We start from the raw sequence: 15,248 nt of genomic DNA on the forward strand, positions 1-15,248 counted from the left end.
GTAAAAAATAATATCTGATATATGGGAGGCAGCATATAATGAAGAGTGATACCAAAAGGTTATGAATATATTATAAACCCATTAATACATTTTGTAACCTAGGAAAATGTTTTTATTATAATTTCTCTTATTTTAAATAATGATACAAGTATTTAAAACATTTTTTGATATTAGTTTGTGTTAAACCATCGCATCTTCCCAACATCTCTCATATTTGGTGATACATCTCTCATATTTGGTGGTGGTCTGGTATAAAACTAAAACCACTTTTAGGTCTAATTTTTTTTTCAAGGGAAGAAAAGATACAAAAAAAAACTTTATTTCTAGCTATTACACTTTGGATATACATATATAAAATGGATAACTCTAACAACTTTTAAAAAAATTAATCTAAAACTTTTTATAATGATTACAATTTCATACTTGATATCATATTAAATACCCTTAAACAAATGCAAAAAGTTAAACAAATGCAAAAAGTTAAACAAAATTAAAAAGTACTTACAGGATGATCTGAATCTAGCTCTGAACCATAACTTAAAACACGAGTAGCAAATTTATCTAAATCAGCTATTTTTCTTGGAAACCATGGTACTAAAAATTAAAAAAAATAATTTAAAATATTAAAAAAAATCCAATTTTCATGCCAAAACAATACAAATAACTATATTTTTCATGATTTGTAGTAAATGGAGATGTTGTTTGAACTCATTTAATGTATTTACAAGCTTTATATATTCAGTTTTGTTTCCATTAACTTTTAAATAATTTTTTCAAATGTCACCTTGCCCCAACCCCCACTATCTATAACATTTCATATATTTTATATATACGTGTGTGTATATATATATATAAATATATATATAAATATATATATATATATATATATATTTATATAGATATATATATATATATATTTATATATATATATATATTTATATATATATATTTATATATATATATATATATATGTATATATATATATATATATATATATATATATATACATGTATATACATATATATATATATATACATATATATATATATATATATATATATATACATAAATATATATATGTATACATATATATATATATATATGTATATATATATATATATATATATATATTTATATATATGTATATATATATATATATATATGTATATATATATATATATATATACATATATATATACATATATATATATATATATATATATGTATATATATATATATGTATATATATATATATATATATATATATATATATATATATATATATATATATATATATATATATATATATATATATATATATATATATATATATATATATATATATATATATATATATATATAGTGGGGTCTTTCTTATTTTTGAAGATTTGATTTTTGCATGGGCCACTCTGCCATTTGGTTCATTATCATAAAAAAGTAATACCCTTTTTTTTTTTAGAATGATTTTTAGGGGTCGCTACCGATCCTGCAGTATTGCGCAAATGTACCCTAAAAATGCTTATATTGCAAATGATGTTATGCAACAAAAGTGTTTGGTGCTTACCATACAAAACTCTTTTAACTAGTAACTTTTTTACTTTTAGTGTGCAGAATTGTGTCTATATTGCTTAATTGTTCCTTTTGCAGGTTAAACAAGTGTAACTACTGTACAATGATGGCTTCATCAACCAGTGCAACGATAGCTACCAGAAAGAAAACGAAGATATGGCTTATTGGACAGATGTCCTCTTCTTTAGATAGTGTTATGCTTCCATCAAAAAGGGAAGTGTTAGCCCTTTTCTTCCATTACAAGCAGAATGCCAAGCAAAGCATTAGGGAAGCATTACATTCCACAGCAAATGATGTTTTTGAAGTTTGGTCAAAGGCCCGAATACCAGTGTAATTAAAAAAGCACGTTGTCCCTAAAATTGAAAACATTTACAAGGAATGGGAAAAGTTGAAGAAAAATAAAGAGAATAAAGCTGAGCGTTCAGATTATTTAAAACAAAAGGAAGACCACTGGAATAAAGGGTTAAAAGAACTATTCAATATTGCCCATGCCAACGCATTGGAAATGATCACCATTCAGGAGGATAAGGACTTCCTATTATGCCAAAGAGAGAAAATTCGGAGAGGCAAAATGGGTCCAGTCGATAAGAAATTGGCAGAGCAAGAAGAAGTATCAAGAAAAAGACAAAAAGAAATGAACCAAAAAAGGGACCGAGAGGATGACAAGAAAATCTCGAGAAAAAACAGTTGTTCTTTTATCATCATCTGAAGGTGAAGATAAACCTAAAGAAGATAGCATAACTCAAGAAGATGCCTCGCCAGGTACTGAAGATGACCCTGAGCCATCAACTTCAGGTACACCGGCTCCAAAGTCTTAGACGTGGCAGGAAAAATATACTGAATGAAAAGTAGGCGGTTAATTTAGATGTGGCTAAATTGAGTGATCGTAGGGCAACACTTGTGTTAACACCAGCATTACAACTTCTTGGTCATGATCCAACAGAATACAATGTTAATCCAGCTTCCATTCAAAGGGAACGAATAAAACACCACAAGAAGATAGCAGAAGGTTTAAGGAAGGAATTCAAACCAGAAGTTCTTTTATGTATTCATAGGGATGGAAAATTACTCGCTGACATCACCAGTACAGAAACTGTTGACCGACTTCCAATGCTAGTATCTGGAGTAGGAGTGCAGCAGCTTTTTAGTGTCCCAAAACTACCATCAGGAACAGGTGAAAATGCGGCATCTGCAGTGCATGACATGTCAGTGGCATGGGGAATTAACGATCAAGTAAAGTGCATGTGCTTTGATACTACTGCAGCCAATACTGGGCCAAGAAATGGGGCTTGCATTCTTCTAGATTAGAAGTTTGGAAAAGATATGCTGTGGTTGGCATGTTGTCACCACATTCTGGAAATTATTTTGAAAGCAGTAGTTTTACTGTGTCTCGGCCCTTCAAGTGGACCTGTCATACCACTCTTTAAAAGAGTGGTATGTCAGGTCAAACTTTAAAAGTTGGGTCTTATTTGATTCTAAAAAATACCACACAGCACAGTCTGATAAGAAAGCTTCAAATGCTCTTACTGATTTCACTGATAAAAGAATTCTCTTTTGCAAAGATCAACTACAAATCTTTCAATCTCGTGACGACTACCAAGAACTTTTGGAGTTGTCTATTGTTTTTTTGGGAGGAGTACCTTTGAGTGGGATTTCATTTAGAGCTCCTGCCGGTCTACACCGTCCTTGCTGGATGGCAAAAGCTATTTATGCGTTGAAGATTTGGATGTTCAGAGACCAATTCAGGTTGACATGATGATATGAAGAGGAGAAGGGAATAAAGGATATTTGCCTTTTCATGGTTCAACTGTACATTATAGCCTGGTGCAGATCTGCTGAAGCAACCTCAGCTCCAAGACTTGATCTGCAGCTCTTGAAAGACTTGGATGCCTACAAGACCCAGCATTCTGAGATCTCGAAAATTGCTGTGAAGAAGTTACAAAGGCATCTCTAATACCTATCAGAGGAATATGTTGCTTTAGCTTTTTTTGATGATGAGGTTCGCTCTGAGACAAAGGTCAAGATGGTCCAAGCATTGAACAATATTTCAGATTAGATACCTAAGAAATGGGCTACTGTAGACTACTCAGCTATCCAAGAAAAGAAACTGGAGGACTTAGTCACGTTTAATACACAAAGATTTTTCAGCATCACAGGACTTCCATCACACTTTCATCAAAACAGTGTGAGTGAATGGGAACATGATGATGAGTTCAAGACTGTAAAGTCCACTGTTTTGAAGCATGAAGGTTGTCAACGACATTGAAGAACATGGCGTAGCACTAATGGACGAATATAATAGACTACATACAAATAACGAAGAGCAAAAGCAGTTCCTGTTGTTGGTAGTTCAAAATCATAGACAGAAATATCCTGACAGAAAAAAGACAACTCTCATGAGCTCTCATGAACTCTCATGAACACTTATGAATAATCTTAGTACAGTAACTATTGTCTTACATTAACTTACAATCAGAGAAAAAAAGCATGTTTATTGCTGTCTTTTAATAGATAAGTAGAAATGCATGTAATAAGTAAATAAATGTGTAACAAGTAAATGAGTCATTATCACCAGTCTCCATCAGTTTTATGATTTTTTCCTATGTTAATGACTAAGAGCGCATAGTAAATTATGCCTTAAATTTCAATGACTGGTAGCGCCCAGTAGAAATGTTTTTTTCCCTTTGAAATTTTTACACATTTATTTTCTCACCAAAATGAACCATTTCAGTGGGTGGCCCACTGAAAAACAAAACAAAAAATTTTTAACCCAAAATAAGAAACACCCTAATATATATATATATATATATATATATATATATATATATATATATATATATATATATATATATATATATATATATATATATATATATATATATATATATATATATATATATATATACTCCAGCGCTATTAGACGCACTTTTTCTACTTAAATGTTGTGTTTTTTTATACCTAAAACAGCAATTTCATATATTTCGAGTGCGTATGTATATATATATATATATATATATATATATATATATATATATATATATATATATATATATATATATATATATATATATATATATATACATATATAATTATAATTAAGTTTTAGAAAAAACAACTTTTAATGGAACTTAAAGTTTCATGCCTATCGGCAATCACCAGCCATAAAGTACAAAATCAAAAATATAAAAAACTGTTTAAAAATTACAAACTACGGTAGAATGAGTTCTGACGTTATATTACAAGAAGACGTAATGGAAAACTAATCTCCGCTATCAAATAATGAAAGGAGAAATTTATTTTTGTGTCTGCATTTAAAAACTAATTTGCCTCTTTTGTTTAGCAGATTGTTCCCTTTGTAAAATAATATTTCAAATTTCTCATTTAAACAAAGCTTACAAATATTTGACGCAGGATTGTATGATTTACAGCGTTTAATAACATTCCATTTGATTGAAGTTGTAAAATTGTTTTCTTTTAACTCCCATACTTCCTTAGACAACTCAGTGTCATTTTTGTATTTTTTTATGTTAAAAGATTTTTGATGGTTCGCATAGCGTAGCTTAAATGAGGTTTTGCTTATCCCAATGTATACTTTATCGTTGTATTGAGGTTTATTTGAGCTTACCGTGGCTTGGTAAACGATATTGTTAGACAAGCAATTGTTGTTCAGTGGACAAAGAGATTTTTTAATGCAATTGCAGGCTTTTTCTGATAATTTTAGATCACCATATAAAATATTTTTGTTGTGTAAGTTGATAATAGATTTGATGTTTGGCATACAGGAGTAGCTTATTTTAACTGTGTTTCTGTTAAATATTTTGTGTAGTTGGTGGTTTTTAGGAAAATGCTTGTCAATTAGGGTTAAAAAGCGTTGACCAATTTTGGTTGTAACATTTTTACTAAATGGAGGATTGTACCAGATTATGTTTCGTTTGCGGTTATTTTTTGGAACATTATTTATGCTTGGTTTATATGTCAATTTATAAATGTATCCTGATTGCTTTAATGCGTCATCATAAAGGTGTGTCGATTTATTAAAAATAACTTCACTTGATGAGTTGACGGACAATCTTAGCTCGATATTTTTTGTATCGTTTACCATGCCACCGTAAGCTCAAATAAACCTCAATACAACGATAAAGTATACATTGGGATAAGCAAAACTTCATTTAAGCTACGTTATGCGAACCATCAAAAATCTTTTAACATAAAAAAATACAAAAATGACACTGAGTTGTCTAAGGAAGTATGGGAGTTAAAAGAAAACAATTTTACAACTTCAATCAAATGGAATGTTATTAAACGCTGTAAATCATACAATCCTGCGTCAAAAACTTGTAAGCTTTGTTTAAATGAGAAATTCAAAATATTATTTTACAAAGGGAACAATCTGCTAAACAAAAAAGGCGAATTAGTTTCTAAATGCAGACACAAAAATAAATTTCTCCTTTCATTATTTGATAGCGGAGATTAGTTTTCCATTACGTCTTCTTGTAATATAACGTCAGAACTCATTCTACCGTAGTTTGTAATTTTTAAACGGTTTTTTATATTTTTGATTTTGTACTTCATGGCTGATGATTGCCGATAGGCATGAAACTTTAAGTTCCATTAAAAGTTGTTTTTTCTAAAATTTAATTATAATTATAAAACGCTCTGTTTTTGAAAAAATATACATTTTCTTAAATATTGAGCACTCTACAACAATCAAGAGTTTAGTATTTTTAATACTAAATCATACAACAGCAATATATACATATATATATATATATATATATATATATATATATACATATATATATATATATATATATATATATATATATATATATATATATATATATATATATATATATACACACACACATATATATATATATATATATATATATATATATACACACACATATATATATATATATATATATATATATATATATATATATATATATATATATATATATATATATATATATATATATATATATAGAGAGAGAGAGAGAGAGAGAGAGAGAGAGAGAGAGAGAGAGAGAGAGACATATAGATAGATAGACAGACAGATAGATAGATAGATGGCTTTAATTCAAACATCGATTGACTATATAGTCAGAACATGCTGCTACATCAATTAAGGATTTGGGTTGGGGCAATCATCTTTTACGCTTTTCTTCTTATTCCTTTTCTTTTTCTGAATAAAGAGCATAAAAGTTGGTAAATGTGTATCTATATATACTTTCCGGACAAAAAAATGAGTCTGTGTATGCAAAACTTTTGTTCATATTTTTACAATCTTTGGCGGTCATACAATGACTTTTTTTGTATTTCATCAAACCCATTGTTTGATTTATCAGGTGCATATATATTCATCAAAAAACCTGTGCTATTATTATTTCTGATTTACCTAAAAATATTTATTTTAGAAATGAAGTTGCCAGCGTTGACACTTGATATCTTTTTAAAGCGAGACATAAAGATCTAAAGTCTACGATTAAATTAACTGGGATACCTAAGGCAACAGTTGCAAGATATTTAAAGAAAACGAGGGAAGGAGTAAGCTTGGAGAGAAAGAAAGGAAGTGGTAGACCAAGAAAACTTCATTAAAAGGGCCAACAACGATTGATTCAATTAGCTCAAAAAAATGACACACAATTCGCCTGAGATATTCAAATTGAACTAATCAAAAAAGGCAGTCCCAAGGTTGCTCCCAGAACCATTACTCGTCACCTTAACCGAAGTGGGTATTTCAGTTTCGTTCCCAAAAATCAACCCCTATTGACTCCTGTTCAACAAAAAAATAGGGTAAAATGGTGTGAAGAACACCTAAGAACAAGATGGAATCAATGGGTATTTAGTGACGAGAGTCATTTTGAGAACTCGAGATGGTTGATGGGCAAAGAAACGACCAAGAATTGGCAAACCAAAGCTCAAACAGAGTCTCATGGTTTGGGGGGTAATTAGTTCCAAATGTAAAACATCATTGCTTATAATCAAGGGCACTGTGAATAGTGAAAAATACAAAGAAATACTTTCTGAAGCTGAGCCAACTCTAAAAAGTCTTTTCCCAAGGAGTTTTACATTTCAACAAGATGGGGTGAGGTGCCACACTTAAAAATCAGTTTCTGAGTGGTTTACAGAACATAAATGGAAAGTTTCTTCCTGGCCTGCTAATTCACCAGATCTAAATTAAAAATGTGTGGGGGTTAATGAAAAAAGCATTAGAAAAGAAAAAACCAAAGAATTTAGATGATTTGAATTTGTAATGAACTTTCCTTGGATTATCTGAAGTCATTAATTGACAGTATCAACCCTCAAGTCCAAGGACACGTGAGCGGATATTGATCAATACATTATTTTAAAAATTAGGTTTTACTCTTTATTTTTTATTGAACAATTTTATTATTCATTTATTATTTTTATTTATTTTGATAATAAAACTTAAAAAACTTAGTCTCATTTTTTTTGTCTGTAACTTGTATGTATATATATATATATGTATATATATATATATATATATGTATATATATATATATATATATATATATATATATATATATATATATATATATATATATATATATAGCGCTCGCTTCATAAGCGAGAGGTTCCAAGTTCAATCCCCACCACGTCTCTGGTAGTACCGCGCTCTACTTGTTTCTCCACGCAGCAGCCTTGTTTGTCGAGGTTCATGTTTCGGAGTTAGAGAGTTGAGAGAGGGTTATAACCACTATTAAGTAGCCTCCTCATCTGTAGTGGCCTTCTTGGCCTTGAGGAGGTGAATAACAAAAAAAATATATATATATAAAATCTTTGAAAGTCATTTTCTTGTTATGTGATAAAATGTATGTAAAACTCAATAAATAAGGCTGTGGACAATTATTTTGCCCACTGTATATATATATATATATATATGTAGAATTTGATAAATACGGCTGTGTATAAACTTTTTTGAAAAAATATATATTTACTTTTTTGTTTTTAATTTAATATATATTATTCGATATTTTGCTGATCTATTGTGATCAGCATCGTCAAGTATAATAAATAAAAATCGTTACAAAGAAAATTGTTATAATAGAAACAAACCATAAAAAAGACAACATTAAAAAGAGCATGAGAATATACATTAAATGTTGATGTCAGATAATCTAATAAAAAATGGCCGCCAAGCTTTTGTTGTCACGTTATCACCATCATCCCTATTAATAACATTATTGCCACTGCCCAACTCTTGTTGAACTTTAGCTTTGTTTATTTCCAGGGATTCTTGAATTTTCCGAATATAATTTTTTGGAGCAATTGACATGGTTTTCAGGTTTAACCAGTCAAACATACCTTGGCATGATTTGGAATGCTCAGTAGCTACTGGGAACTAGCTTCTGAATTTAAAGTACATCGAAAAGAAGCATTAACTAATATTCAACTTAAACCAAACTTAAATACCAATCCTAATATTATCAATGGCGTATTCAAAGGGTTTTTATGCCTTTAAAAAAAATATGTTCTCAAAAATACCTCCAACAAGAAATTGATTTTCTAATATATATATTTGTTGAAAACGGGCACAACAAGAACAATTTAACTAATATTGCCAGAGACTATAAAAAAATAGATGAAAAAAATACCAATTTTTAACCAACTGAAAAATAGTAAAAAAAGAAAATGGGCCAGTTGCTAATGAGCATTCCAAGGTATGTTTGACTGGTTAAACCTGAAAACCATGTCAATTGCTCCAGAAAATCATATTCGGAAAATTCAAAAATCCCTGGAAATAAACAAAGCTAAAGTTCGACAAGAGTTGGGCAGTGGCAAAAATGTTTTTAATAGGAATGATGGTGGTAATGTGACAAAAAAAGCTTCGCGGTCGTTTTTATTAGATTATCTGAAATCAACATTTAATCCTATTTTATATTTTCTCATACTCTTTTTAATGTTATTATTTTAACGGTTTGTTTCTATTATAACGATTTTCTTTGTAATGATTTTTATTTATTATACTTGATGATGCTGATCACAATAGATTAGCAAAATATCAAATAAAATATATTAAAATAAAAACAAAAAAACAAATATATATTTTTTCAAAAAAGTTTATACACAGCCGTATTTATCAAATTCTACACCATATAAATTTTCACATATTTTGATAGGGAAAATGGATTATCAATCAGAAAAGTTGCAAAAATGTTGAAAATACCACCAAGCTCTGTTCAACATATATGGGAAAAGTATTTAAAAACAAAATCAGTGGCAAATAATGGTGTACGAGGCAGAAAAAGATCAACAATGCCAAGAGTTGACAGGTGCATAGTTGGGAAAATCAAGCAGAATAGAAGAAAAAATGCCGTAGAAGTATCAAAAGAGCTGGAAAATGAATTAAATATTAAATTATCGCCACAAACAATTAGGAACAGACTGCATGAAGCCAATATTTTTGCACGGACGCCTCGGAGAAAACCATTCATCAGCATAGTGAACAAGAGATTCACTATGCTGATGAATGGTCCAACAAGATATTAATTTAATTTTAACTAATTTTAATTTAAAAAATGTTCTGAAGGATGATACATTCTGGAATATGATTATTTGGTCAGACGAGAGTAAATTTAATTTGTATGGAGCTGATGGTGGTGCAAAAGTTTATAGAAGAGTCGGAGAAGAATATAATGTGAAGTGTTTGAAGGCAACATTTAAATTTTGTGGTGGAAATGTTATGGTTTGGGGCTGCATGAGTGCGTCCGGTGTTGGCAAAATTGAATTTATTGATGAGAAAATGGATCAACACTTATATAGATCCATATTAGAACGGAATTTGGTGGCTTCGGCAGGAAAATTAGGACTTGGAACGGAATTTATATTCCAACATGACAACGATCCAAAGCACAAAGCTGGATCTGTAACCAGATATCTTGCTGCAAATAGCATTAACGTGTTGGATTGGGTTGCACAATCGCCCGATTTGAACCCTATAGAACATTTATGGTCGGTGGTGGAAAAAAGAATGAAAGATCGAGCTCCAAAGAATAAAAACGAGCTCAAAGAATTGGTTTTAAATGTTTGGTCATCAATTAATCAAGAAATTACATCTAAACTCGTCTCATCAATGAAAAATCGTTGTAGAGCAGTTATTGAAGCAGAAACTTTTACTACTTGCCTGATGATTCACAATCATCAGGCAAGTAGTAAAAGTTTAATTTTGCTACGTAGCAAAATTAAACTTTTACTACTTGCCTGATGATTGTGATAACACATGAAACTCAGAGTTGCAATATTAAATTATACTATAAACATTAGCATTTTGCTAATTCCTGGTACTGCGGGTAACAGTAACATATATATTATATAACTCTAGTTTATCTATTGAGCACTCTTTCAAGTATACAATATTATACATGATAATATAAAGATATTTTCTTTATTCATATATATACACTTACGTATATATATATATATATATATATATATATATATATATATATATATATATATATATATATATATATATATATATATATATATATATATATATATATATATTAATATATATATTAATATATATATATAATAATATATATATATATACATATTATTATATATATATATATATATCAGGCCTTGTTAAGAAGCGTTACGCAGCTCGCATTTTGCTTGCGAAAAGGCGATTTGCCTACGCGTTCAGCAGTTTTGCGTTACGCAAAAACTTATATCTTTTAATATTGTTTTTTTAATTATCTTTTGATATCGTTTATGTGAAGTTTATTCTGAAGAAATAAAGTCGTAAGTAAAAGCATTTAACCACAATTGTAAACTAATAGATTTTTTGTTAAAAAAACAGTTTGTTTAATAATTTTTTTTATTGTTGATAAAAATAAGTTAAAAAAAAAAAAAAGTGTTTTAAGTTTTATCTTAAGGAATTAAATATATAAATTCCTTTTAAATGTAAAAATTTTTTTTTGTCATAATAGTTTAAAAAATGCACGATTTATTTTAATGTAAATATTTTATTAATAAGATATTTTGTTTATTGTTAATTCAATAACGTAAAGTTTTAATGATGTTCGTTTAATTTATGAAAATAAATTATGATCACGAATATCTTATCGGTAACTGATAAATAACAAAAAAAAACTCTTTATTGTTAAAAAACATTATTAAAAAGAGTTCACAAATTAAATAAGAAAAATTTATTAGCAGTTAATAAAATAATCAAAAACCAACTGTAAAATCATAAGAAAATAAACAAAAATTATTTTACGTTTCATGAAAAGAATATTTTTTTCAAAATAAAATTTAGTTCATATTTGAAAAAAATAATAAAAATGATTTATTAAATAAGAACTTAGATTTTATTTCTAACTTGTTCTAGTGAGAAAAAAACTAACTGTTTGTATGATTTTTAACGAATTAATAAAATAACTTTAATTAAAATGCGGTACTTGAAAAGACGCTAGTGACGCAATATAACTTCTAACGATGCAAAATATATTTGCTGAGTAGAGTTACTTAGAAATGCGTTAAGCGTTTTCGCTATGCAGCGAAATCTCGTAACAAGGCCTGATATATATATATATATATATATATATATATATATATATATATATATATATATATATATATATATATATATATATATATATATATATATAAATTAGTAAAAAACACTTATCTAACTTTTATCTTCTACTTTAAGTTTCACCATTGCTGGATCATCAGGAAGAGTTACTAAATCTCAAAAAAAATTCAATTTAAAAAAAAAAAAAATTTTTAAATATTTTTCAGTTATAAATTATTATAAAAAAAATTTTAATTACTATATTTTTAACGGGAAGTTACAGAAAGTAATTATTAAATAATTTTCTTTGGAATAGGAATAGTTTAATTTGGTCATTTGTTTTTATAATTTTTTAAGAGGTATTTATTTTCAAAATAAACTCCCTTGTGGGCTACTAGTACCCTCAAAAAGTGAACTAGGGCACGTTAGTAAAATAAAACTAATCAAAATTAATAACTCTATTAGGAAAAAATCAGGTTTACATCAGTGGAAAAATACCACAGATGTTATAGATTGGTTTTCTAAAATTAACAATAAAAATGAATGCACATTTATACAATTTGATATTATTGATTTTTACCCCTCAATTACAGCAGAAATTTTAGATAAAACAATAGAATTTGGAAAATCCCAGTTAGAAATTACTGAGGACACTATCCGTATAATTAAGCACTGCAGAAAAAATTTACTCTAATTTGATAAGGAAACGTGGAAGAAAAAAACCACGCACGAAGGCTTTGATGTAACAATGGGAAGTTACGACGGAGCAGAAATTTGCGAATTTGTAGGTTTATATATTTTAAATACCCTAGCTAAAATAATCCAAGTTAATCAATTAGGTCTTTATCGCGACGACGGTTTAATAATAATGCATACAAAATCAGGGCCACAACTCAATAAAATTAGAAAAGATATTATTAAAGTTTTTTAAAATATTCGCTTCCAAATTGAAATAAATATAAATTTAAAAATAGTGATTTTTCTTGATGTCACATTTAACCTCTCAGAAAGTTCCTATAATCCCTACAAAAAACCATATGACGAATTATTGTATATTAATGTGAATTCGAACCATCCCCCTCAAATTCTAAAACAAATTCCAATTTCAATTAACAATAGGCTAAACCAAAACTCTTTTAATGAAAATATTTTTCATTAAAAGAGTTTTGGTTTAACCTCTAAACGCGTTTATGAAGATGCCCTTAAAAAAGTGGCTTTCAAAATTTCGAGCTAAAATTTGAAAAGAAAATTGAAAAAAAGCGTAATAGAGATAGAAACATAATTTGGTTCAACCAAAATAATTTGGTACAGCAAAAATGTTTCAACAAATATAGGTAAAATTTTTCTAAAATTAGTAGACAAACATTTTCCTCCCTCTAATAAATTACATAAGATTTTTAACAGAAATACCATTAAAGTAAGTTATAGTTGTACAAAAAATTTAGAAAGAATTATAAAAGGCCACAACTATGCGTTAATTAATAAAAATACACATATAAAAGAAAAAAACACTGATTATTGTAATTCTAAACAAAAAATAGATTGCCCTCTAAATGGAAAATGCGTTTCGAAAAATATAATCTACAAGTGCATTGATTCCTCACAAAATAACCCTGATAAACAATATATTGGCTTGACCGAGGGGGAATGGAAAAAACGTTATGCCAACCACAAACAATCGTTTAAACACAAAAAATATTCAAAAGAGACTATGCTGTCAAAATATATTTGGGATTTAAAAGAAAAAAATAAAATTTTAATTTAGAATGGTCTATTCTAAAATCTGCCCCTGCCTATAATATAACATTTCCAAAATATGTATGCTATGTTTGCAAGAAAAATTTGAAATAATTACTCATTTAAATCAAGAAAATTTATTAAATAAAAAATCTGAATTAATTTCTGAATGTAGGCACGAAAATAAATACCTCTTAAAAAATTATAAAAACAAATGACCAAATTAAACTATTCCTATTCCAAAGAAAATTATTTAATAATTACTTTCTGTAACTTCCCGTTAAAAATATAGTAATTAAAAATTTTTTTATAATAATTTATAACTTCCTGAAAAATATTTTTTTCTATAAATTGAATTTTTTTTGAGATTTAGTAACTCTTCCTGATGATCCAGCAATGGTGAAACTTAAAGTAGAAGATAAAAGTTAGATAAGTGTTTTTTACTAATTTATTATTGCTCTGTTCTTTAAGAACATCAAGCACTCTATTTGTAAAATACACTAACATAATTTACATATATATATATATATATATATATATATATATATATATATATATATATATATATATATATATATATATATATATATATATATATATGCGGTAGTGGTGTAGTGGTAAGAGTGCTCGCTTTGTAAGCAAGAGGTTCGGAGTTCGACTCCTGGAACCTCTCTGGAAGTACCGCGCTCAACTTAGTTTCTCCGCGCAGCGGCCTTGCTCGGCAAGGTTCGTGTTTCGGAGTTAAAGAGTTGAGAGAGGGTTGCACCACAAATAACAACTAAAAAATAAAAACAAAAAAAAATGAGTAGCCTCCTCGACTGTAGTGGCCCCCCTCTGGCCTTGGGGAGGTGAATAATCTAAGAAGAAGAAGAAGAAGAAAATATATATGTATGAACAATGTCAAAAATACAAACAATGAAAATAAAAAATAAAAATATTTCATTTGTGACCTTTTTATTTTACATTTAACGGTGGGACTAAGTCAGTGGTGGTGACAAACTATCAGTGAGAAAGTATATCTATAATTATTTGCTGTTCAAGAGTTGGTAACTTTTTGGGTAAATTTTTTTCTACAACAGTCATTTTTTTCTTTGTCTTATTTATATTTATAGGTGTTTGCATATTAGCTACATCAATTGATGACACACTTCCTAAAACAACATAGACTTTATGTCACTTTTTATGTGGGGGTTCATCCTCTCTAGCTTTAACTAAATGTTGTATATAGACTCACTGACAAGAGAACCTATTTCCGCAGCGACATCTTCATTTGTAAATGTTCTTTTAGGAAGTCTATGTAGCACCTGTTTTTGATCAAGTGGATTTATTCTGATTTCTCTGAAGCCTGCTTTCATACTTTCATGACCACACTATTCAGTTTAATTCATGAGAC

The 15,248-nt window shown here is 28.4% G+C and overlaps 1 protein-coding gene across 2 annotated transcripts in view; it reads right to left on the reverse strand.

Annotated features, from left to right (window-relative positions):
* Positions 1–15,248, reverse strand: part of LOC100197101 (protein henna) — a 53,281-nt gene that overhangs the window by 34,512 nt on the left and 3,521 nt on the right. For both annotated transcript variants that reach the window (XM_065813395.1, XM_065813396.1), the window contains exon 3: positions 506–594. In XM_065813395.1, the coding sequence (XP_065669467.1) occupies positions 506–594 (89 nt within the window). The remainder of the gene's footprint in view (positions 1–505; positions 595–15,248) is intronic.

The sequence above is a fragment of the Hydra vulgaris genome, chromosome 12, assembly GCF_038396675.1.
Source record: "Hydra vulgaris chromosome 12, alternate assembly HydraT2T_AEP".
In the NCBI taxonomy this organism is placed as follows: domain Eukaryota; kingdom Metazoa; phylum Cnidaria; class Hydrozoa; order Anthoathecata; family Hydridae; genus Hydra; species Hydra vulgaris.